At 48.3% G+C, this 26,312-nt stretch overlaps 1 protein-coding gene across 2 annotated transcripts in view; it reads right to left on the reverse strand.

Annotated features, from left to right (window-relative positions):
* Window positions 1-1,394: 1,394 nt before the first annotated feature.
* Window positions 1,395-26,312, reverse strand: part of SLC24A3 (solute carrier family 24 member 3) — a 654,625-nt gene continuing 629,707 nt past the window's right edge. For both annotated transcript variants that reach the window (XM_066234658.1, XM_066234657.1), the window contains 3 exons: window positions 24,517-24,629; window positions 6,977-7,042; window positions 1,395-3,339 (listed from right to left, as the gene is read on the reverse strand). In XM_066234658.1, coding sequence (XP_066090755.1) covers window positions 3,190-3,339; window positions 6,977-7,042; window positions 24,517-24,629 — 329 coding nt within the window. In that variant the 3' untranslated portion in view covers window positions 1,395-3,189. The remainder of the gene's footprint in view (window positions 3,340-6,976; window positions 7,043-24,516; window positions 24,630-26,312) is intronic.

The following is a 26,312-nucleotide window of genomic DNA, read 5'->3' on the forward strand; positions in this document are numbered from 1 at the left end:
GCACAGTGGGAGCCCTGCAAAACAGCAGCAACATCAGCAGCTCTGCATCAGTGCATGGCCAGCTCATTCAGAACTGCATTCTCAGCCAACAACTCAAGACACAAGCCACACATGGCTGAGAGTCAAGCAAGGATAAGCCAAATGCCCATTTCAGGAAGAAAACTCACATAGCTCCTAGGTTGGCAATCATTGCGCACGAAACATGGAAAGTCAACCTCATCCCAGATTCTGTTACTGAGAAAGCTAGCATGGAATTATGGGTTCTAAAGATCTCACAGCAAATGTGGTGTGAGTTTTTTGTTTTGTTTTGTTGTTTTTTGTGTGTATTTTTCTGAAGTTAGAATCAGGAAAGCAGACAGACTCCCATATGTGTCTGACCGGGATCCACCCAGCATGCCCACCAGGGGGCGATGCTCTGTCCATCTGGGATGTTGCTCCATCTCAGCTGGAGGCATTCTTGTGCCTGAGGTGGAGGCCATGGAGCCATCCTTAGTGCCCCGGCCAACCTTGCTCCAGTGGAGCCTTGGCTGCAGGAGGGGAAGAGAGAGATAGAGAGGAAAGAGAGGGGGGAGGGGGGAGAAGCAGATGGGTGCTTCTCCTGTGTGCCCTGACCAGAAATTGAACCCGGGACATCCACATGCTAGGCTGATGCTCTAGCACTGAGCCAACCAGCCAGGGCCACAAATGTGTTTTTTTTTTAATATCAAACTTGGGGCCCTGGCCAGCAAAACATTTTTAGATGTAAATAAAACAAAGCTAAGTTCCTAGTGCTTTTCCGTCACCTGGGAACCCACTTTGAAATACAGTTAAATAAAAGTTGGTGCTGTGAATTAGCTATTTTTTTCTACTAATTCCTCTAAATAAATTAATGTTGAGTGTCACATGGAAACCTGACTTGTTCACTCAGCTTGGTCCACTTTTAGATCTGGGTAAATATCTTTTGGGAGTCATGCAGGCAGGACAAGGATAGGCCTTGTGACTATGTGTTACTATCTCTCTGAAGGAGCTGGGTTTGGGGAAGTCTTACTTTTCAGTTGAAAACTAGTAAAATCAGACAGGATGGTGACCTGAGCACTGCTGCAGGTCATCGGTACTGGCTCGCTCTTCCTTCTGTATCCAACTGAAAGAAAGAATCCTAAGGTAATGTCACACATATCTACAGGAGAACAGGTGACAGACTGTTCAGGATTCGGAGGGGACCCACGACTTGCCACTTCATACTTGTAATGCAGCAGACATTCGCAGGCCTTCCAGGTGAGTCCACCCAGAAACAGACGGGCAAATACCTGGCCCCACAGTGACTGCGATCTTTCTCCCTTGCATGCGCACTCCTCAGCATCCAGCAGGCAACGCTCCAGAATCCAGGAAGAAAGAGGAATGTGCACTGCTCCAGGAAAGATACAGAACAGAGCAGTTTATTTTACACGATCCGTCCAAGAAAACAATTGCCATAAACCAGTGCAAAATGTGCAACAGAATCAGTAAGTGTGTCTTAGCTCTGAGATCCCAAATTGGTGACCTCCTCTCCTGGCCCTCCCTCAGGCAGGTGCCCGTGGCTGCATGCCCCTCGTTTCGCACCCTTGACAGAGACATTCAACCAAATTGTTGCAGGTAATTTTTACAGTTCATACCAGAATGTGTACAGGGGACAGGAAAAACCATACCGAATGAATTATAAGTGATCAGTGCTTAAAGTAAATATAGGGGGAGCACGGGGAAGAATCCACAGTTTCAATAAATACAAGTGTAACAAGCATGGGTGGGTCTCAACTGGTGGGATTAGTCTGCATAATAATTCAGCATCATACAAAATCTAGCAGGGCTGTGGAGCAGTGATTGGCAACAATGTTCACAATAACTTATGCCCTTGAGCGAGTCTGCATTAACATATTCTGTGGTTTCAAAGATGTCAGTTCTGTTTTCTCTTTCCCTTGCCATCCCTCCAGGAGGGGACGGGTGGAGCTGGGGCAGCTTGGCCGGGGTGTCCTGGAGGAAGGACACTGGCCCAAGAGCCAGCTGTCAGGGTCCAGTGTACTCAGTACCGAGTGGCAAATTGGGATTTTATTGACGACGTCTGTGCAAAGTGCGCTTCTCTCCATTTTCCAAGAAACCAGTGTCTGTAACTCCTGCACAAAAAGCAGTGGTGGCCTCTGGGTCACTCCCTGTCACCCCAAACGTCAAGCAATGAGAGCACATCTCAAAGACTCACAGGTTGGGAAGCTTCTGCTGCTGACTGCCCGGCCCCTCTTGGATGGGTTTGACCAGGGCCCCTGGACAAAGGCCTCAGACAGGCTAGAACTATTGCTTGAGAGACTAGAAAGAACCTAGTGAGAAAGTGAAGGTCATAATGGACATGTGGGAAGCTGTCTTCTTTCTTGGAAAACCTTGAACCCCCTACGTAACCCCCACAGGACGGTGGGGCATCCTCGGGCGTGAAATGTCATGCATCTGTTCCCGGTGGCCTCACTCAGCTGGTCCTCTAACGAGCCCTAGGTCCACCGTGCTTCAACACGCTTGGGATTTGACCCCAAGACACAGCAGGGACAACCTGTGGATCATACGCTGACCCCGGGCCCAGTGGAAGAAGATGCAAGGGAGGCTCTCAATCTCTGGAAGAAAAGGAGTGGAGAGGAGAGCCCCCCAAAGCAAAACAACCCCCTAACCCAGTAACCTAGGAATCACCTCAAAACATAACCAGATCCCGAACACCCCCTCTACTCAATGTACTCATGTACTCTCTCCTCGCTTTCTCTTTGACAGTCTCAGGTCATAAATTAGGTTAGTCTTCCATCCAATAACTTAAAAACGGAGGAGGGATTGTAGTAACTTTGCCTGGCTTGGGCCAGTTAGCAGCGAGTTTTTCTAGAATTTCAGTCACTGTTCAAAATGGAGCTTGAAAAATTCACGTGGATGTTGAAAGTCTTCACACGGAGGAGGCAGAAAGGGGCGGGCAGGAAGGGCTGGGCGGCAGGTGGGGCCCGAGGAGGAGGAGGAGGAGGAGGAGGAGGAGGAGGAGGAGGAGGAGGAGCGAGGGAGGGGTGGGGAGCCCGGGCCACCTGGTGGCGCGGAGGCCTGTGAACAGCGCGGGAGAGGCTGCGGCCCGGCCCTGGGGGCCCGGACGACTCGGGTGCGGCCGGCTCTTGTATTGCACAGAGAAGAAGGAGCGGAGCCCGGGCGGGCGCCGGTGGATCAGTGCTCCCCGCACATGGGCAAGTTCACGAAGGTGAACACGTTGAACTCCGTCATGATGGAGAAGCACAGGAACACGCCGTACAGGAAAAGGCACCCGCACCCGAGCTTCTTGTCCAGCTGCCACTTGTTCAGGTGAACGCCAAACACCTGCAGCACACAGAGGGGGCAGAGGTCAGGTCAGCAGTGAGGGCCCCTGGGCACGGCACGGGTTCTCTCTGGGCCCAGAGTCCACCTCGCATTTCGGGAGGAAAGAACATCAAGGTCAAGAACAGGGGGCGTTAGCACCTGCCGCGAGTAACGCACGTCCTGGCGGCCCCGCTCCGGCCCTGGATTCTGGCACTCCGTGCTGGCCGGGCACCACCTGTTTGACCTTGCCCTTCCTGAGACGCCGTCCCACCGGCGCTGTCTGCACCTCTTCAAGTCCCTGTGTCTGGAGGCCAGGAAGTTGTCCCCTTTTCTATACCCTTTTCTTTCCTTCCCCAGAAAGCACTGGGCTTGGAATCGAAAGTCTCCCGACTGTCACACTCGACTCTCCTAGTGCAGTCACCCTTGGGTGGTCCCGGCATCCCGCAGAGCCCCAAGTCCCCACTCGCTGCCACTCCTGTTGTCAGCGCTCCTGCTGTCCTTCGGGTGATTTAACTCTCCACCAAGAGGGCCTCCCCAGTACCAGTTCTCTTGAGTCCTTGTCCTCTATCCTGTGTCAGCCCCCCACTCCTTGTCACATCCTTGACCTGTGCTATACCATTAACACTCATTCTCACCCAGACTTAAAGTAAATGAAATAAAATGATAAACTCAGTTCCTCAGTGGCATTAACCATGTTTCAAGTGCTTAATAGCCATAGGTGGCCCTCGGCTGCCATCCAGAGCAGACATAGGACATTTCCAGAATTGTGGAAAGTTCCATTGGACAGCCCTGAAGCTTAGGGTTTGTCAAACCTCCTACTTTCTGCTAATCATCTCCTGACTTTCCTGCTTGCTCCATCCTGGTACCCAAACTCCCTGAGCTCTGCAGACCCCACGGCCCAGAATTCCCTGGAGCCACCCCGGTTTCACTGTACTTCACCCACCGTGGACCCCATTCCCTCCTTACTCCGCTAAGTTCCTCCAGTATCCACCTCCATTCCTTGACCTCTCTCCAGCTTTGTCCTTGCCAGCTAAGCCACAGCCCTTTGGTTCAAGCCAAGCCTCCATCTACTCCATGCTGCTTCCTTTCAGCTGACCCAGGACGGAAGAAATTTAAATTTAGGACCACAAACCTTAAGTGTGTCATTAATGCCTTATGGCAGTCATCCAACACTTCCTAGTCCTTCATCTCTCTCTCCTAGAGGGCTATTTCACGCCTCTCCTCCCTCCTCAAACCCCCAACACTCTCCTCCACTCTCACTCTCAGCTCATGATCCTGTTCCCATTTCATAGAGCTCCCACTGCCACATCCACCTGCTGCCTTCTCTCCTGGTAATGAGGACCTACTGTCCACAGCCCACTCCACGTGAGCGCGACACCCCAGCTCTTCATCCTGTTTAAGGGCATGGTTCCAGCCATTGCTTCCTTTACCCCCCCCACCCCCACCCCCCCACCATCCCAGTCAGCACACAGGAATGCTGCTCTCTCTTACTACACATTTTCTGGATTTCCATTGCTCTCCTTTCTTTGCAGCAAGATAACTTGAATGAGTCTTAAATACCAGCTGCCTCCAATTTCTCTCCTTCCATTCTCTGTTCTTATTCTACTGGACCTTCTGTCTCATCGCTCTGCAAGCCACCTTGTCAAGAGCACTGATGACCACATTTCCAACCCCAGTGGCCCATGCTCATGACTCCCCCCCCCTCCACAGAGTGGTTCACTCCACCTTGAAGCACCTTCTTCACGTGGTTCCCGGTTGCCACCCTCTCCTGGTTTTCCTCTCACCTCTCTGAATGCTTTTTCTGTTTATTTTGGGGTTTTACCCTTATCACCCTGACTCAGATTTTGGGGCTCTTCTCTTTTCTATCTGTACTCACTCCTTGGTGAACTCATCCTATTGCATGGCTTTAAAACACCATCTACATCTGGGTGTCTCCGGCTCAGACATTTGTCCTGAAATCAGACTCATCTTTTCAACAGCTTTCTAGACGTCCCCCTTTGGATGTCAAATGGGCACTGGAAGCATAAGATGTTTGAAATTGCTCCCCTTCCTCAAACCTACTTCTCTTCGGTCTTTTAACAGCCCCATTCTGGCAGCCCCGCTAGTGGTTAACCACATCTCCTGTAATTGTACAACCACAGCGTAGTGCGGGGAGAAGCACTGTGCTACGAGCACCCACACTCACTGTCAGACTGCTTGCTTCTCCATCATTTGGTGTCAACTTCTTTATTGTCATTGGTACAATGGAGCTGGTATGAATGACTACCTCATGGGGATATGGGGAGCTTCAAATGGGAAAATGTATGCAAAACATCAAGCACAATGTGTGGCAATTACAAGTATCATAACCCCAGGTCATAAGCCTGAATAACTTCTGAATGACAAAAGAATAGATTATATATATTTTCACGTTTGTGTAAGGAAGTATTTGGTTTGGTAAACCCTTGAAATTTTATTTTATTTTATATTTTATTTATTGATTTTTGGATGAGGGGAGAGGGAGAGAGGGAAAGTGAGAAAGAGGGAGAAGAAGAGGGAAGTATCTACTCATAGTAGTTGCTTTCTGTCTGTGCTTTGACTGGGCAAGCCCAGGGACTTGAACCAGCGATCTCAGCATTCCAGGTTGATGCTTTATCCACTGCGCCACCACAGATCAGGAGGTAAACCCTTGAATTTGACTCCCATCTTGATCCTGTAAATTACCTCTCCAGCTACCTGTTCGCTCTTCTTCTGAATTCCTGTTCTCTAGCATATGTATGCTAACATGCTAGGTATAATTCAGGTAATATTTCCTTGAAAATTTCAGGAAAAAAACCTATTGTGTCTTAAGAGTTTCCTTTTTTTTTTCTTTTTGAGAGAGAGAGAGAGAAGAAGAGAGAGACAGAAGCATAGACTTATTGTTCCACTTAGTTATACCATTGACTACTTCTCATATGTGCCCTGTCTGGGGCTTGAATGGACAACTTCTTGGGACAAGCTGGTGACCGTGAGCTCAAACTGGTGACCTTGGTGCTCTGGGGCGGGCTCTATCTACTGCACTACTGACCAGAGCTTGTGACTCAATGTTTAATGTGAAAACTCAACAGCATACTTGTATGTAGGTGGGTACTTTACATGGGTCAGTTCATGTGTTGGTGCAAATCTGCTTGCACCAGATGTGTCAGTAGAGTTGGTATTTTAAATTACACAAAAAATTATAATGACCAAGATAGAGAATGGTATAAAAGTGAACTATCAGTAAAATATAGAATTAGTTGCCGAATATTGGTCAAATCTATGGATTTATGAAGATGTTTAGTAACCGGAACAGTCAATTAATTGAAAGCTACCCTTCTGTGACTAATTTTGCAGAAAAAGGGAAATCTCTCCTTTGCATTTGATAAAATGATTTGTGTTTGACATGAGACTGGGCCATGCTTCTGAGAGGAGGCTGCCTCCTTTCAGTGAGAGAGTGAGGGCTTTCTAGTGGGTTGCTAGGATCCACTTCTAGAAGAAACAGTTATGAAGGAGGCAGAACATCTGGAGGCCTATTGTCCTGATCCACCAGGAGGCTAAGCCATCTGGTGTCCAAACAAACTTTGTAGCTAAAGAACCTCAAGGGGGTGTGGGGGAGGAGAAACATGGGAGCTCAAAAGTGAGAACAGAGTTGCAAACCAACCGTGACAAAGACAGAGGCCAGGAGCAGGCCCACGGAGTAGATCAGTCCCCTGCTGTTCAGCCGAATCTGTAACAAAAGGATCAAAGAGAATTAGCTTTCCGAAAAATCCTGTGCTTAGTGTGCTTTAGTATGTCCCAGGGAGTTCAGTCTCCATTGGGGGGGGGGGGGAGGAGGCTCTGCAGCTGTAGCAGGAACGTGCACTTTCCTAAAACACCCGGTCCAGTGCACTCTCAGCCCAGCCCCACACTTCCCCAGTGGTCGCAGCCACCGGCCTGCCCCCGGCCACTTGCATTCTCCCTGTGTGCTGTCTGGTTCTTGCTGCCCACAAGGCTTCCCTGTGGACCTCACCCCCATGGAGTTTTGTTAAGTTTCACGACATGGAGTTTTGTTAAGTTTCACGACAGGGGTGACTGGAGCAATATTTTTAAAAACATTACTCAAGTTTTTATCTCTTTTGCATTGAAATGTCTGCGACCTTCGCCCTGATTTGCCACGAGAGGTGGTTGAGCGTTGCTACCATGAGCAAGCAGAGGAAGCAGTTAACGTTCCGTTTCTGATATACATAAAAGGATTTTGTTTGGTTTGTGTTTTACAGTCACACATGGGGTTAACAGCCAAACTTTGAGGCAAAAGAGAGACATAACTTTTGGAATTCTTCTAGAACAGAGCTGTCTAGTAGAGCTTCCTGCGAGATGGAAACTTCCTGAGTCTGTGCTGCCCCCTGTGGCGGCCCTGGGAACAGGCAGCCATGGAGCATGGAGTGGGGGCTCAGGTAACAGAAAGGCAAAAAGTTGAAACTTATCCTTGATTAATTTAAATTTACATTTAAAGAGCCACAGGTGATTAGTGACTGCAGTGCTGGGCACAGCGGGTAGAGAATATTAAAGAGCCATCCTAGCCAAAAAAGATCTTAGCGTTTTGTCCATCGGCTATTGCGTAGAGAGGATGCCCCTTGTGGTCTGAGCCGGCTTGTGGGGCTGGCTGCCCTGAAACTGGAGGTGTGCCGTGGGGCAGCTGTGCGCACAGAGTGTGCCCTGGACCTGCAGCCTCGGCTCCTGCGGGCTGGTCAGAAGTGCAGCGTTGCAGGCTCCCCCAGACCTCCCGCATCAGAAACCAGGAGGGCCAGCCCACCTCTGTGCTTTAACAGCCCCTCCAGGCCCTTAAGACCCACTGACTCAGAGACAGTACTAGGCTAAGCCTGCTTCTGGGGGTAGGACTTTGATACTCATTTTCCACCAGCTCTCGGGAAATCTTATGCGTATCCAGGTTTGGAGACCACAGCCTCTACCTCCCCAAGGTACACTGTCCTGCTGGGAGTCAAAGGCTCACCTTTCTCTTTCCACAGAAAGAAAAGCGAGTCAGGTCCATCATTTACATTAGAGAACAAACACAGTGGTGATGATCAGGAGTCGTTTGGGGTCCCTCTGACAAGGGATCTCTACCATCCTTTCACCAGTTCACCACTGGGGTGTGGGTATGGAGACAAGTCGGAGTTTCCACAGGTAGGTGTGCTTGGTTCATCTTATGGGGACAGGACACCGCATGCCCCACACAGCTAACACTTTCTGAGCATAACATCTCACTAAGCAGCGTTCACAGAGGGAAGGGACCAGACTCCCTCCTCTGCCTGCACGATCTGTGTGAGCTGACCATCTGCCCGGCTCCAAACACCAACACCTTCCTGAGAATAAAGGGCTCAAATCTTGTCTTTGTGACACTAGAGAAATGGGTTGACCCAGTGAATTCAGAGTAGAAAAATGAGGAATCAGCCACCCCCGTCCAGGCAGTAGCTGACTTCCTGCAGACCCTCGGCATGGCTGTGGGTCATCGAGTTCCTCCTTTCATCAGCTGTGTTGGAGTAAAGAAGCGAAAATCCAGGAGTACATCACAAATGCCTGAGCTGAAAGAGATTCTCTGCCCCTCAAAGTATTCTGTCCACACTCATCCTGACAATCCCACACATACCCTGACCAGTGTCAAAGGGGGGAGGAGGGCTCCTCAGAGGAAGATGGTGGTCCCCTGCAGGGTGAGGACAGCCTGATAGGGCTCTCTTAGTCACGTGGTCTTTGGGTTGACCCTGAAACTGAACATACACTCAGAAACCCTTTTAAGCTCTTAATTTTAACACTGCGTGAATTCTTCCAAGAACAGGGCCAATGCACTCCCAGCCTAGCTCACCCTCCAGCTCCAGAGTCAAATCCCTGTCAGCAACAAGAATTAAGTAAAATGATTTCCTGCCCTTAAGAGACTGAGAGCCAGTGAGAGCAAAGCTGCAAACAGGAAAATTCTTTGGCACAGCTTTTCAAAATGAATCATGTCCAAGCACAGCTTTTGACCTTTACTTTGCTGCATTCACACGAAGTCTTACAGAACAGTGCCGCTAAAATTCTAAACATGGCTCTAAAGACTCAACACAATCAGCTCTTGTGTGGTTCTGAGTATTTTTCACCTTTTCTCTGCAGCTTCCTTTGGTAATGAGCTGTCACATGTGCCCGGGTCTGTATTTGTTTGTCATTCTTAATTAGAAACCCCGGCTCTTCAAACCCATTTGATACCTTGCCACCTGACTCTCACACCTTCACATGGACACACAGTCAGGAATGAGTGTTCCTTCAGTTGCATCTGGTACAACCTGAAAGCCTTCTAGCCACGGGAAGCAATGGGTGGCTTAGGGCAGGAGCTGACAAACTATGACCCCTGGGCCAAATCTGGCTCATTGCCTATTTTTATAAATAAAGTTTTATTGGCACTCAACTCCTTCACTTAAATACCCTCTACAGCACTTTTATGCTATAATGGCAGAGTCAAGTAGTTGGACAGTGACTGTGTGGCCCATGGCCCACAGTGCTTAAAATATTTCCTCTCTGTCCTCTTCCAGAAAATGTCTGCCAACCCCTGGTTTAGGGCATGGGCTTAAGTCCCAGCTTCCTGGTTTCCGAAATCCTGCTCACATGCAGTACAGTCATGGACCCGTGAAGACTTGACTTTCTAAGCCTCGGGTTTCCTGATGTGTAAATGAGCATTGCACAGTCCCCACCTTATGGGTTGTTTGTGAGGCTTGACTGAAGGAATCCAGGCTATGCTGGAACAGATCTGGTGTAGAATAAATTCTCGGGGCAGGCGTTATTCTCCACGCCGTCAGGAGCTGTCTTGGCCCATTGCCCTGGCACTCCTGGCTCCCCCTCTCCATGGAGGACAAACATGAGGAGGTGGGGATCATGTCTGACTTGATCCTTTACCCGGAACAGACCTGGTAAAGGTCAGGGCTGAACACAGACCACGTGCTTCATACATCATTGATAAATGGATAACGAGTACTTTCGAGGTGGCGTTTTGAATGTGGTTTACAAAAGGCCCATTGTTTCTGTGGGGGAGGGTCGACTGGTCGGAGCACGGCTGGCAGCAGAGAGACCCTGGATGCCACTTCTGGATGTTGTTCCGGAAGCAATGCAGTCCCTGCCCAACATTCCCTGTCTCCTGTCCCCACTTGTTTATGAGCGTGCATAGCGTGTGTGTGTGTGTGTGTGTGTGTGTGTATGTATATATATATGTATATATGTATATATATAATTATATATATATAACTCCACATATTACTGTGAAAGTTTTCAATCATTCAATAAAGTTGCAAGATACCATCTTATCAATATTTTGTAATGAACTGCAACGTGAGCCGCAAATACTAGTACACTTCACTCCTAAACACTTCGACCAGCATCTGGTAAGTGTTAAATAGGGTTCAGCTGCAGTTCATGGAGACTCTACTTTCAGATGCAATTTCATACGGTGAAATGCACAAATCATCATTTCACCATTCAGTGCGTTATGAGAAATGCATACACCCATGGAACCAAAACTGTAGCCATGACTTACAACACTTCCATCTGCCTAGAAGGTTTTCTCGTGCCCTCTGCCTCACCAGGGACAGTCACTTCTCCAAGCATTGGGACCATACATTGGTGTGTCTGCCCTAGAAACTTTGTGTAAGTGGAACCCTATAGTGTGCACTCTTTCATGCAAGGGTTCTCTTAACGATTCCTTCATGCTTTTCATGGCGTCAAAGCTTCGTTTCTCACCACACAGCATAAATATACCACAGTTTGTTTAATTATTCTCCTGTTGATGGACATCCGGGCTGCTTCCAGCTTTGGGCTATCAGCAAGTTTTGATTTTGTAACTCACAAACAAAATGACAAGAGACCAGCAATGGCTCCTCTTCACCAGCAGGAGAACTATTACTGACAAGAATGAAGACGGCCAGGGACCCTGCTGAGGCCTCAGAGGCTCGCTCAGCCTGGTGCCCTGTCTGTAGGTGGGCTCCGAGCACCTCCAAACTGCATTCCTCTCTCCCACCTCAGCACACCCCTGTCTCCCTTTTGGGACCTTCTGTCCAGTTAGATGGGTACTCTGTCTGTCTCTCCCAAAGTCCTGTCACCTCTTTGAAGTCTGCCAGGCCATTGCTGGCTCAAATCCTCCATCTGAAGCTGATCTTGGTCACATTCTATGTCTGGGTCACCTTTATGCCTCCCCAGCTAGACCCAGTGCAGAGGGCAGAAGCCAGGGCCGTAAGATTTTCCTAATGCAACACAGAACCAAACCTTCCCTCTGCCGCACACACTAGGCTTAAATGAGCATCTGCCAGTGATGCTGAGCATGAGCGTGTGTGCACGTATGTGCCCCCTGGGGGCAGGGAGGCTGGGCAGCAAGGGGCAAGAGTAGAGAGCTGGGTGGGGAGACTACCATGCTGAGTGCTGGCTTTAAGATGATCTTTTCAAGTAACAAAGTGAGAGGGAACCAAACATTTTTTAAATCAAGGCATAATTTGCATACAGTAAATGCAAAGGTTTTTATCCATCAAGTGTACTATTGGATAAGCTTTGACACATACATGTACCCATGTAATCCACATCTCAATGAGAATATAAATCATTTCCATCCATCACCCAATAACTTTCCTCGATGGCAGCAAATCTACCTCAAACCCCTAAAAAATGAGTTTCTTGGGTGTGCTAAGCCAGACAACATCTCTGGACTACCTCTGGAAAAGACTGAACTCCCACCATGCACTGGGATGATCTAAACGATCATTTCCCTGTGTCCCGCCTCTCAGAGGCAAAGCCTATCAAGCACAAACGCAGAGAACCTCCATGGCCCACTGGAGAGCATGCAAGGCACAACTGATCGTCCAACCACAACATTTCACATTGTTTTCATTTCTTGCCTTCAAAAATATGCATTTTCATCCTCCAATTCCCTCTTGGCAAGCGTTGCAGAGGAACAGAAGGCTGTCTGCTTCCAAAGTCAACAAGAATTGAGGCCACAATGTGTGTATATTTTTCATAGGATACATACAGGGACCCATTCATACCTACTTTTATGAGTGTGTTTAGTTCATAAAACTCAGTCCTACACCATCTGGGGATCCAAAGCCCTGTGCCTCAAAGGCTCTGACTCCCCCATATTACAGTTTAAAAACTTTCTATGGTTTGAGGTCTGCTCTACCCAACCAGCTAATTCTTTTAGGAAAAATAAGAAGCCCCTGGATTTTTGCTAATTTATTTATAAATAGGAACACATGTTGCATGTCACCCTGGCTTTTCAGATTTGGGTGAATTTGAACATTTGTGTGGGTATAGCTTCCAAATGGATGGGTCTAGCCTTGACTTGACATTGTAATATATCACTGGGTGGGAATCTCCTTCCTTGAGCAAGTTAACGAGGTAAGAAAGTGAATAAACCTACAGAACAAAAGCACTTCAATGGCAGCTGGTGCCCAAGTCCTTTCCTTTCCAGAGTGCCTCACAAACATAGGCTGTGTGGACGACCGGGGCCACTTACAGACACCTCAGCTCAGGGGGCCCTACGGCAGGCTGGTGAGCACAGTTGCAGTGACCGGAAGTAACCCCACAGGGTGGTCTGATCATAAATTCCTCACTGGATAGGTCATGGTGGGGAATCACTCCCCAGGGCGATATCTTCCTTAGCAAAAGCCAGTCTTTACCCTATGTGAGCCCTGTCCATTGTTCTTCCGTGTCTAGGATAACACACCTTAGAAATGCCAAAAGTCATTTTCTATCCAGACCCCTCCAAGGGACCAGAGCACAAGCTCACCACAGCAGAGATCACAGAACCGTCACTGTTACTTCGTTCCTGCACACTATCTTCATGTGCTACACAGGGTAAATGTCAACTGTCCTGCACCCGCCAGTACCATGTCTCTCCATTTAGCTTGTTATCCAATCCCAGAGGATTCCCCGTTTGCTTCGTCCCGCCTCCCTAATCTACCACCAGCGGGTTTTCTTGTACCTTCCTTATGAATCCTGCTTTGATTCTAGTGTCTAACATGAGCTGCAAAAACCGCCCCTCTCTGGGGTATTTTCTCAGTCCACTGCAATCTTGCTTCTTGACACATCCTCAAAATTTTGGCTCAAATAAATTCTTAAAATTTTTTTTGATAAGCTCGGAACTTTCATTGACGGTTGCACTGAATTCTAGTGGCAACTCTCTGAGGTAAGTGGGGCAACTTACAACTCCCAAGTAAAGATGAGCAACTAAGGCCCAAAGAATAAACTGTTTATCCCAGGTAAGATTCTGATCACCAATTCCAATTTGTGTGTGTGTGCGTGTGTGTGCGTGTGTGTGTGTGTGTATGTTTTCCCCACACCTCTATGCAATTTTGTGACACCAGGAGGGTATCCTAAATTTAACTCATTTCTGACACTATTTACTGGCAGATGCTGTGAGGCCCCAAGGTTAAGGGCAGCTCGGTCCTACAAGACTGTCCCTTACTCCCACTCCTAACCCCCCATGTAGATGCCAGTTGTAAGTCCAGGTTGTCACGTGTGTTTCCTGGGGTTGGATTAACTTCCTGCAGTGGCTCACCGAACTCAGAGAAACATTTTACTTACTACAACCCCACTCTAATGTGAAAGGCCATCCGTCAGCAGCGGGAAGTGACCACAGGCATGGTGTGGGGAAGGGCTTGAGCTTCCACACTCTCTTCCTGGGTCTCCACGCGCTCGCCAACCCAGAAGTATTCTGGGCCATGTCCTTTTGAGTTTATGGGGGCTTCAATATATAGGTGTGACTGATAAAATCATTGGCTATTGATTGATTCAAACTCCAGCCTCTCCCTCCCTTAAGGTTGGGTGGAACTGAACACCTCAAATCTCTACTCACAGGGTCTGTTCTCCGGGTCTGGCCACCAGCCCTCATCCTCAGGAGAGGACTGCAAGTCACCTATGTAACACAGCAAGCGATACCTTTTTAGCTCTCATTGCTTGCGATCTCCCAAGGATTTTAGGAGCTCTGTGCTAGAAACTGGGATGAAGACAGAATACAGCTTTCTTACTATAAATTACAGTATCTCACAAGGCCAGGAAGCTGGTAAGGGGTCAAGTCTGCATTTAAGGCTGGGCTTTAGATTGTCAATTTTAGGCTCCTTCTTGAACCCTTCAGGGCACGGGGAAAAGGTTAGTGTCCCTGTCACCCTTCAGAACCCTCAGGAGTGACACCTGGGCTTCTCCAGCCCATTTTTCTGCAAAAGTCCTCAGTGAATTGTGAGAAGCACAGACGCTACTGCAGCAGATGCTGCTGGGACCCCATCTGCACCCCCTTACTATTTTGGTGAGGCCAGCTGCTCCCTAAAAGCCAGTACCAGCATCGGTGACCAAGGGCTTTTCCCTGAACCATGCAAGTGCCAAGCTGCCCTCCACCAATGACCCTCTGGGTGGGTGTATAAACACCCCAATGTGATTATTCTGGGATGGGGCTGTACATCCCCAGAGCTCCCCCAGGGCTCAGGTCCAGTCACTCAGGGCAGTAAGGGGCTTGCTAACAGACTGCCTCTGGCTGCCTTCTCTTCCCACCTCCCCTCCCCACTCTCTTCCAGGATGTTTCTGCCCCTCCTGACTAAACCCCACTCTGAATTCTTGTCTCAAGATTGAATGGTTTTTGGGGGTGACCTTTGAGAGTGAGATGAATCAGCTTCAGGTGCTGGAGATTTAGGTAAGCCCTTCTGCAGGGAACCTGTGAAGACCCTGCCATCCTCTAAATGTCACCTCATTTTCCTGACATAGCCCCTGAAATCTAATGGTCAAGATTCACCTTATGAGGGTATTAGTTGGTGTCACTCTAGCTCCCAGGAGCTTTGTTAGAACAACCTCAAAAAGAATCATTAATTAAGATGCCACTCAACTATCTCCAAGTTACCTGCTCAGGGCCTGTGGCAATAGGGTGTAGATTGGCCCTGGCAGTGACATTCTGGAATTCTGCTGATTTCCATAGTGTCAGTATTCCCCTCAGGGTCAACTGCAAGCTATCCTCCAGTTACACGTCCACCCCTGGGGGCAACTGTATTTCCTTGTCTCCTGAATTTTGGTTTGGCTATGTAGTATGTTTTGGCCAATGGGGTATCAGTGGACTTAACACAAACATAGTTTTGAAATGTATTTCCATGACTGAGATGGCCTTTTGTGCTCCTGCCTTTCATCATCAGAGGCAGGAAGTCATTGGTTCAAAGAGGCTAAGAGACATGTGTAGCAGACCTGTCTGAAGCTTGGAGCCAAGTCTGGATTAGCCAGTCAATTCACAGGTGTATGGAAAAGAACTATGTAACAATGAAACTAGTCTATTGAGTTTTAGGGTGGTTTGTTACACAGCATCATGGTAGCAATAGCTAACTGATACAACTACCCTAGTCCAGGTCATTATATTTCCTCTCTCTTGCCAAAAACTCAGAATAGGTCATGCTGCTGTCAGTCTTGTCTGGCTCCAACTCCTTCTTCATGTAGTAGTCAGCTTCTCCTTTCTTAAAGGCACAAACAGTGAAAGGCATCACTCCCTCTCTAGTACCCTTCATTCTTTCCATTATCATGACTCACCTTTTTTTACCACATGGCTTCTCTCTAGTTTCATTCCTGTCACTTCCCACTGCCCACACCTTCCCCCAGCCACAGGAGCTGGCTTTGGTATATGGAGCTTTCTCGTATCTTGGTCTTTTACAAGCTGTTCTTTCTGCTTGGAAAAAGTCCTCTCTCTTCACCTGCTTGGCTCCAAAAATCTTAGATGCTCAGAAGTGTCACTTCTTCACAAGCATTCCAGGTCCTCCCCCCCCCCCCGCCACAGAATGCCACGCACTGCCACAGTTCCTGCACAGCCCTCGAGTGAGCACACATCATATCGTCTAGATCGCTTGTATAACTGTCTCCTTCTAGGGCTGCAGTTCCGTGAGCACAGAGAGGTGTCTGTCCTGCTCACAGCAGCCTCCCCAGGAGTCCTACCAGCTCAGCACACAGTGAGCCTTCAGTTGTAGTTTAATCAGAGCAAGACACTGGGCAGAGAGCCTGGGCTGAGGGCATTCCTGGGCACCTGTTCTTTTTACTTCTGTGGATTCTTGAGCGAGTCAGGTGGGCTCTCCCCCCACCCCACTCGCTGTGACTTCTAGGATTTCTTTTGCATTTCTAAGCCGGGGCTCAGAAACTGCCCTGGCTTCCTGGTGCCTGCCCAGTGACTGACTCCTGTTCTGTCGAGCGTGGAGCACAGAAGCTCATCGCCAGAATGGGGCAAAAGCGCTCAGTTCCTAAACTTTGACTTTTAGAAATATTTTTCATTTCATGCACTTAAATAGCTAGCTGGCTTCTGTAAGCCACAAGTGCTTAGAAATGTCAAAATTTGTAAAACTGCATTCATTCCTCACTTTCAAATGCAGAAAACAGCTTTCTCGATGGTGATTAACCAATAATTATTGACTTGGAAATGCCATCTAGTCAAGATGAAAAGATTGTTCCAGAATTGCCAGCAGGTCCCTTGAGAGGGCAGGAGTGGCCATTAAACCCACACAAAGGTCTGCTCGCCTCTGATGTCAGAGACGCTGACATGTGTCATGGGGTTACAGGCACGCTGAACCCGAGGCCGCCACTGCGTGTCCTGGGAAGGAGGCCTCTCTCCCGGGAAGAGCTGGAGGCAGAGAAGAGGAAGACAAAATGCTTGTGGCAAACAAGCCCGAGTTGGCCTTTTCATGAACTTGAAACTATTTTCCAAGCAACTCTGCACCTTGGGTCGGAGTTACACAGTGGTACACCCCAGTGTGGCTGGGCACGGGGGGCACACAGGAGGAGAGCCAGCGACGGTGTAACAGGCAACTCTGCATCTGGGTCGGAGTTACACAGTGGTACACCCCAGTGTGGCTGGGTATGGGGGGGCACACAGCAGGGCCAGAGGAGAGCCAGTGAGGGGCCTGGGGACGGTGTAACAGGCAACTCTGCATCTGGGTCGGAGTTACACAGTGGTACACCCCATGTGGCTGGGCACGGGGGGCACACAGGAGGAGAGCCAGCGAGGGGCCTGGGGACGGTGTAACAGGCAACTCTGCATCTGGGTCGGAGTTACACAGTGGTACACCCCCATGTGGCTGGGCACAGGGGGGCACACAGGAGGAGAGCCAGCGAGGGGCCTGGGGACGGTGTAACAGGCAACTCTGCACCTGGGTCGGAGTTACAAAGTGGTACACCCCATGTGGCTGGGCACGGGGGGCACACAGGAGGAGAGCCAGCGAGGGGCCTGGGGACGGTGTAACAGGCAACTCTGCATCTGGGTCGGAGTTACACAGTGGTACACCCCAGTGTGGCTGGGCACGGGGGGCACACAGGAGGGCCGGAGGAGAGCCAGCGAGGGGCCTGGGGACTGTGTAACAGGCAATCTTTTTTTCTGAAGCTGGAAACAGGGAGAGACAGTCAGACAGACTCCCGCATGCGCCTGACTGGGATCCACCCTGCACGCCCACCAGGGGCCACGCTCTGCCCACCAGGGGGCGATGCTCTGCCCATCCTGGGCGTCGCCATGTTGCGACCAGAGCCACTCTAGCGCCTGAGGCAGAGGCCACAGAGCCATCCCCAGCGCCCAGGCCATCTTTGCTCCAATGGAGCCTTGGCTGCGGGAGGGGAAGAGAGAGAGAGGAAAGCGCGGCGGAGGGGTGGAGAAGCAAATGGGCGCTTCTCCTGTGTGCCCTGGCCGGGAATCGAACCCGGGTCCTCCGCACGCTAGGCCGACGCTCTACCGCTGAGCCAACCGGCCAGGGCTGTAACAGGCAATCTTCATGAAAGAATCCAGAATGTTCCTCTAACCTCGGTCAGAAGCCCACTGTAGACACGTGACATACCATGGCCTAGTGCAGCGAGGGTTTTCACCGAGAGGCTTTTAGGACAGGAATCTGGGGGTCAGGAGGGCTCCCCCTTCTTTCTTTACATGGCCTTGAAGAGCTCGCATTAGCCTGAAGAAACACCCCTGCCATCTCTTCAGCAATAATTCAAACTCGGGGTTGGGGCTGCCGCCTTGACGAGCCTCGCACTCCTGTGCCCGAGCTGGGCCTGGCGGACGTGTGGCACGTCCTTTTGGCCTTAGTGTCCCCTCCCCCTTTTGTCTCTGGGGCTTGGGGAGACACAGACCTCATTGCCTTCTCTGCCTCCTTCTGGCTACGCCATTTACCCTTCCTGGGCCTTGGCTTCCTGAACCACCCACAGGGACTTACCCTTCCTGGGCCTTGGCATCCTGAACCACCCACAGGGACTTAGAACAGTCTTGCAGTTAGAGTACTGCCTGTGATCCCGACCCACCTGACCCTGCCCATCTCACCCTGTCTTTCTCACCCCTGCCCACCTCACCTCTGTCCTCCTCACCCCTGCCCACCTCACCCTGTCCTTCTCACCCCTGCCCTCCTCACCCTGTCCTTCTCACCTCTGCCCACCTCACCCCATCCACCTCACCTCTGCCCTCTTCATTCCTCCCATCTCACCCCTACATTCTGCTGCCCTGGCCTTCCCTCTAATCTCAGACACAACCGTCTTGGTGTCCTTGCACTTGCAGTCCCCTACACCCTGACACATACACACTACACACACACACACACACACACACACACACACACACACATCCTCTTCTGTCATTCGCCAATCGGCACAGAACCTACCTCCTTTTCTGACAATTCTAGAGGGATATGAGCCCCCTATTCTCTATCTCCTCACCGGACCCAGGGATTCAGTAGGAGTTTGTTCTCCGAGTTCAGTGCGCCTGTGTGTTTGTCACTCCTGGCCGTCTGTTTCCCAGTCTGATGCACTGTCTAGGAGCGTGGTTCTAAGTCCATCTTGTTTGCTCTGCATTCCTGGTGCCTCACCAAATTCCTGGCACAGAGTAGGCGCATGATACCACTGGCTGAAGAAATAATCCTTGCCTAATTTACGTGCTGATGGGATCAGATGAGACTATGTGTCCCTAGAGTGCCTGGCACATAGTAGGTACTCAGTGAATGTTAAGCTTTTCTTGTTGCTGTCTTATTTGTCTGCTCTTTTCTCGGGTCAGCTTATTCCTACATCCTGCTGTGTTCACGTATTTTCTTCCCCAGCTGAGGTGATACTAATGGGAAAGTCAGGACCCACTCAGCCAGCTGGCCGCCGGCACTCTCAGTAGCAGGTGCTGCGGGGCTCAGAGGAGACAATGCCTGGGACAGAACCGTTCCTGTTCTCGGGGAGGCCGCCTCTCTGGGAGAGACTCAGACAAAGAGGCAAAGCAGAGCTTTGATGGAAGCTGCTGAAAAGCACAGGAGAGTGCTTTTCCTGACCCCAGCTGGGACAATACAGCTGACATCTCAGCTGGCATCTGAAGAATGCACTGGAGAGACAGTGGGAGCCCCTTCAACCCCTCTGTGACGTGGTCTGGTTCGAGGGGCCGTTTCCTGGGAGACCTGGCTTCTAGGAAAACCAAAAGATACAGCTTGGTTGGGCCAAATACTTGACAACTAGTTTGGTCTACCACTATTCGGCAGAGAGGTAGTCTGTACAAGTACATTTTTCCAGAAAATTAAAGCCCACCTTTCTACATGCCAGCACCTGAATTGTTTTTAGCAAAAATATTTCATTCTTAACTTTTTCTTGATGACTCCAAATCACCACTATGATTATATTTCAATTAAAGTTGTGTATTCTAGAATACTGCATTGCTAAATAGTGATTCTCTTCACTGCCAGGAAAAGTTTTCACCCTAATGGAATCAGAACTAAAATGTAAATGGGCAAGAAGCAATTCCTAAGTAGTGACTATTACTGAAAAAAAAGTTAACTAGAAATTTTTTCCTGAGAATTAAAAAAATTTTTTTTTCCTTTTCTTTTCCATGTGAGAGGAGGAGAGATAGAGAGATAGACTCCCACATAAGCCCGAACTGGGATCCACCTGGCAACCCCTATCTGGGGCTGATGCTCTGCTCATCTGGGGCTGCTCACAACCGAGCTATTTTTAGTGCCTGAGGTGGAGGTTTCATGGAGCCATTTTCAGTGCCTGGGGCCCATGTGCTCAAACCAATTGAGCCATGGCTGTGGGAGGGGAAGAGAGAGAGAGAGAGAGAGAGAAGAGAAAGAGAAGGGGGAGAGAGAGAGAAGGGGAGAAGAAGGGGTGGAGAAGGGACCATTTGCTTCTGCATGCCCCGACTGGGAATTGAACCCGGGATAGCCACACATTGGGCTGATACTCTACCATTGAACCAAACGGCCAGAGCCTCTTTAGAATTTTTAAAGTTCAAAATGAAATATTTTCAACAAATGGTACTGAAAAAATTGTATATCCAAGTGCAAAAGAATGAAGTTGGGCCTTTCCCTCAAACTATATACAGGGGGTCCTGAGGTTACAACACAGTTCTGTTTCTACTATAGTGATGTAACTCAAATTTTGGTGTAAGTTGAAATATACCCTACCCTAACACAAACAGAACACTTACACTTTTAACAGTCCAAAATGGCGTAGGTGAGCGTCCTGGGGAACGCCAACTCCCTCACTCATATCTCGCGTTACTGCATATTCTTCTGCCGTACACAACCAAATTATATATGGATAGTTTGCCCACGTGGTCTGTAAGTATACCACCAATGGCGTAAGCCAGGGGTCCCCAAACTTTTTACACAGGGGGCCAGTTCACTGTCCCTCAAGACTGTTGGAGGGCCAGACTATAAAAAAAAACTATGAACAAATCCCTATGCACACTGCATAACTTATTTTAAAGTAAAAAAACAAAACAGGACAAATACAATATTTAAAATAAAGAACAAGTAAATTTAAATCAACAAACTGACCAGTATTTCAATGGAAACTATGGGCCTGCTTTTGGCTAATGATATGGTCAATGTCCGGTTCCATATTTGTCACTGCTAGCTGTAACAAGTGATATGACGCGCTTCCGGAGCCGGGATGCATGCATCCCGTGTCACTGGAAGTAGTACTGTACGTGAGCGACGCTGCTACATACAGTACTCCAGGAGCACAGGATATGGATGCTGACCACCAATGAAAGAGGTGCCCCTTCCAGAAGTGTGGTGGGGGCCGGATAAATAACCTCAGGGGGCCGCATGTGGCCCTCGTGCCGTAGTTTGGGGACCCCTGGCGTAAGCTGAAATACTCTTGTCTCAAATTTTTAAAAGTTTTTATGGGAGCGAGTGTTGTAAACTTGAAACGCTGTATGTCGAGATTGTTGTAACCTGAGGACCCCCTGTACAAAATGAAATCTCCTGGCTCTGAACTCTCTCTCTCCGCCCATCCCCCGTCCTCTCTCTCAAACATCAATAAAAAAATAAAAAAGAGAGAGAAAGAAATCTTGATTTCCTGAGTTCATGAACTGTTTGATTATGCTAATGAATTTCTACTCTCAAAGGAGAGGCCCACTCTGCATGTTTGAATCCCTGGGAGAAAATTAAGACCTCTCTGGCACTGGCTACAGAAACAGCAGCATTTGGGTGTTTACCGCTTTGTGACACATCTTTTCCTAGTCCTCCCAGCCAAGGTCTCTGGGAGGACTAGGAAAAGATGCTCCCAAGAGCACAGTCCCATCACAAACCAGACGTGGCCACCTTGCCTGTGCGTTTCCCCTTCACCTCCAGGATGAAGGTGATCTTCAACCTCGGGATTAAATGTTCTTGTACGCTCCCAGCAGAATGACCAGAGTGACCCAACGATGTCATCTACAGATGAAAAACATGAATTTGGGCCAAAGATCTAATGGGGCTTGATATATCTGTCTTCATGATGTCACCATGCCACTAGAGGTTGGGACCCAAAACGGTATGTTTTCATGGCGATGGGAGTTAATGACATGAGAATTCTGTTTAATTTTCTGTTCTCTGAAGAGTGCTGGGAGAGTGTCCGAGGGGAGAAAAGGAAGGCAGACTAGTCAGGGGTTTTTTACAGAAGACAAAGGGCCTAGTCCAGCCAGGATTTCAGGCCTGAGACCCACGTTCAGTCAGGAGGTTTTCAAAGCTGGTTAGAGAAACTGGTTTCCTTCCAGGATGAGCTCTGAGTTTTGTTTTTGAAAGTTTCTGGTTCCACCTTCCATGGCTGAACCCTGTAACCCCAGTAAAGAAAAATAAACATACTGGATCTTAGTGACATTGGACGGATTTGCATACCCTGCCCCTCCTGTCCATCCTTCCCCGGAGGGAGTCAACGTCGTTAAAATCTATTATTTGTGGGTTGATTTTCCAGGTTTTAGAGCACAGTTTCTTATCTTCCAGCTGCCTGCCTTAAAGATACCAGAGAGGACAAAAAAAAAAAAAAAAAAAAAAAAAAAAAAAATAGCTGAAATTTACGTAAGTCTGAATTTTACTTCTTTGTAAATTTGATAAGAGGTAAGTGGGAAGGTGAATCAGAGGAATAAACCAGGTGGCTTGCTGATGAACTCAACAGACCCATACCCAGCACTCCGAGCTGGTCTGGGTGGCAATGAAAATGGCCTATCATGATGAATTAGGGAATGAAGCAAGAGACAGAACATTTCATTTGGAAGAGATAAAGCACTAGGAGGGAGGGCTGAGGTAATGAAGATCAAGTCTGGCCTCTGATGAAACCTCTCAGCCGATAAGTAACTTCACATGAACCAAAAACATGCAGCCTTTCTGTATGGATTTCAGTCTCACTGTGTCAGGGCCTGGGTAGGCTGCATCAAGATATGCTACAAGGGCATATTGATTATTCTAAACTGAAGTTACTTAAGAATCTGCCTGTCCAAGCAGCAAACCCTGACCTCTCTGTCCTAAAAGCAGAGATAAAGCACCCATGTGATAGGTGCCCTCCTGGCTCCTGAGGGCTCAGCAACAACCTTATCACAAGACTCAACAGGAACCACAGTCAGGAACTTGTATAAACAAACGTTGTATGCCTTCACTGACTTACTCCCCAAGCTCAGTCCTTGCTTCGATTCCTTTATAATGAGCACTAATTTTCCTTGTCCTGTCAATTTCCCACAAATCCACTGTTTCTTTGTCTAAAAAGTATAAAAAGGTGCCTGGATCAATCAGTCCTTTGAGCCTCATTTGATGATCTGAACATCATATTGTGGTTCTCCTGTGTACACAGAGAAAATTGATTTTTCTCCTGTTAATCTAGTCTTGTGTCAATTTTGTTATTTTATCACTAGTCCAATTATAAGAACTAAAGCAGGGCATCCCCTCCCCAACACTGGCACCCAGCTGGATACACTTCCCCGAGCTGAGGCAGCAACGAGTCGGGCGACTTTGAGGACACTATCATTTGATGAATTGAGTTGTGATACTTTCTGCAGAACACGCAATTGCTTACCACGTATTGTACAGGCAGATGTGAGTCGTGCTCACAGCCCACTCAGAGAAGTGCTGAGCCCAGGCAGGGCACCAGACTTCAGAGGTATGCTACTGTTTCCTTCCAGTACAAGAAGAAATCTCTCATTGCAGCTTCCTCCTCAGTTGCTGAACAGTGTCTAGGGCAGAGGTTTCCAGTAGCAGAGGGGGCATATTTTGGCAAGCTGTGGAAGAGCACTTAAATCTGCCTGGACCACCGTGTCACCGCCTGCAAAGCCACCTGAAGCCATGATCAGCTTACCCTTGAGAGACAGCATGGAGGACATCGCAGGAGGGCTGGCGGTCGCCAGAGCCCTGGCAGACAGGGGATTTTGTGTTTGTGTCCCTTCTTTCACAAATAAAAATATTTTGCATACAAAACAAATACACTTGAGAAGGGGTTGGCAGATGATGGCTCCTGGGCCGGATCTGGCTCGCTGCCTGGACTTGCATAGCCCACGAGTCAAGAATGGTTTTCATATTTTTAAATGGTTGGAAAGAAAGGAAAGAATCATAATATATCATGACATGTGGAAATTACATGAAATTCAAATTTCAGCTTCTATTAATAAAGTTGTACTTAAACAGCCACCCGCTTTCATTTCCGTGTAGTCTACGGCTTCTCAGGCTACAGCAGCAAGCTGAGGAAACAGGACAGAGACCGTCTGGCCAGAAGCCTGAAGTGTTGACTCTCTGTTGTTTCACAGAAAAAGTTTCCCATCCCTGCTCTTGAATCCTGAATGTTCCCACAAGCCTGACTCTGGAAGGACTTTGATGGGAGAAATTTGTTTCCTCCTCAACATTAGTATTTCCACACCTCCTTGCCTTGAGACAAAGTCACAGTGACCAAGGCCACTAAAAACAGAGTCCACGTAGCCTTGGATTTAAGGAGAAGCCATGGAGAAAAACCACTTACGTAGGATCCGTAATCCACAGCCAGAGTCTGCAGGGCCCAGGGGAGACCGAGGCCGATCAGGATGTCAAACACGTTGCTCCCGATGGAGTTGGACACGGCCATGTCCCCCATGCCTACAAGGATAAGAGGTCACTCGAGTGAGGGAAGTGATCCCAGGGGAGTGCGGGGCCCAATGGGGGACTCTCCCGAGCCTTTGGTCTGACAGCCAGAGACCTAGCTGATAGGCTGTGAGCTCACATATCTGGTTCTCTCCCAGGCCATTGCTACAGAGCAGCCATTTCAACCCCTTTCATCTCATGATGCACATAAAGTAACTGCTAGAATCCTGCAGCACTCCGAAAGATGTTTTATTTTTTGCCAGCTTGATAAAAAAAATAGGTATAATTTTGATACCTTCACATCAGATGGCTATTGTTGTGTTGGCTCTTGTCATTTTTTATTTTATTTGACAATCTAGGGGAAAAGAGGTCAGCACCCCTGACTAAATAGCCAGGTAGTGCATGTTTTAAAAATTCTGAAAATCGCTGTGATAGAATGATATTGACTATAAGCTTTATAGTCATTAGAATAGAATATATATTTTCAATAGAATAAAATACAATACACATTCTTTCATTCTTGACCTTCACTTCAAATATGATCACTGGTTAAATGTGATTCAGAAAACCAAATATGAGTCCAAAAGATCCTGATACAACCTGATAGAAAGAAATAGACCCAACACGTTTATGAAGTGTCTCGTGATCTCACCAGCCTTACATCTCAGTATCACCACCCACCTGCATTTCACTGTATTCAATTCTTCTAAACCACTGAGAAATAGGAAGGAAAACAATGCAACCAGTAAGTAGACTTTTGTGAGGACTTGTAGAGGACATTATGTTCAATGTCATAGCTACACTTTTTGTGGAAAATGAAAGTCCTCTAGCACAGGTCAGGCCTGTAAGTTAGGGGGGTACTGGGGAGGGGCATAGCCATCTGGAGGGCATCCACCTGGGATGGTAAACTGTGACCTTGGTTTTGAAGAAGGGGAAGGTTGGTCACATACTGAAGGGTGACCTGTGGCAACTGCCACCTTGAGGGTTCCTGCAGCTGGGTAAAACTTAGGCTATGGGGTCTGTCCTCTTTAGCCTCAGTTTACTTACCCATAAAATGGGTGTGTAATGGTCCCTAACTCACAGAACTGTTTAAGGCAAGGGTAGTCAACCTTTTTATACCTACCACTCACTTTTGTATCTCTGTTAAGTAGTAAAATATTCTAAGCACCCACCGGTGACACAGTAATGGTGATGTATAAAGTAGGGAAGTAACTTTACTTTATAAAATTTATAAAGCAGAGTTACAGCAAGTGAAAGCATATAATAATAATTACTTACCCAGTACTTTATGTTGGATTTTTGCTAAGTTTGGCAGAATAAATCTTTATAAAACAACTTACTATAGTTAAATCTAGCTTTTTATTTATACTTCGGTTGCTCTGCTACCACCCACCATGAAAGCTGGAACACCCACTAGTGGGTGATAGGGACCAGGTTGATGACCACTGGTTTAAGGTATATAAGATAATGTGCCAAAATTGCTTTGCTCACTGGCGCTCAGTAAAGGTTAGCTGTCATTATGTCTATTACTATGTTTAATAATAGAAGATGGCAATAGGAGCTCCAGAAGCAGAGGGCAGGTTTACCTAGAAAACATCTCTGCTGTTCTCAAGGGTGGGCTTTGTGGCTTACTTCCCTGTCTTGCTGGTGCCAAAAAGCCTTCTTTCTGACCATCACGGCACTGAATTCACCCATTGC

This window comes from Saccopteryx bilineata, chromosome 6 (assembly GCF_036850765.1).
Source record: "Saccopteryx bilineata isolate mSacBil1 chromosome 6, mSacBil1_pri_phased_curated, whole genome shotgun sequence".
NCBI classification, from domain to species: Eukaryota; Metazoa; Chordata; class Mammalia; order Chiroptera; family Emballonuridae; genus Saccopteryx; species Saccopteryx bilineata.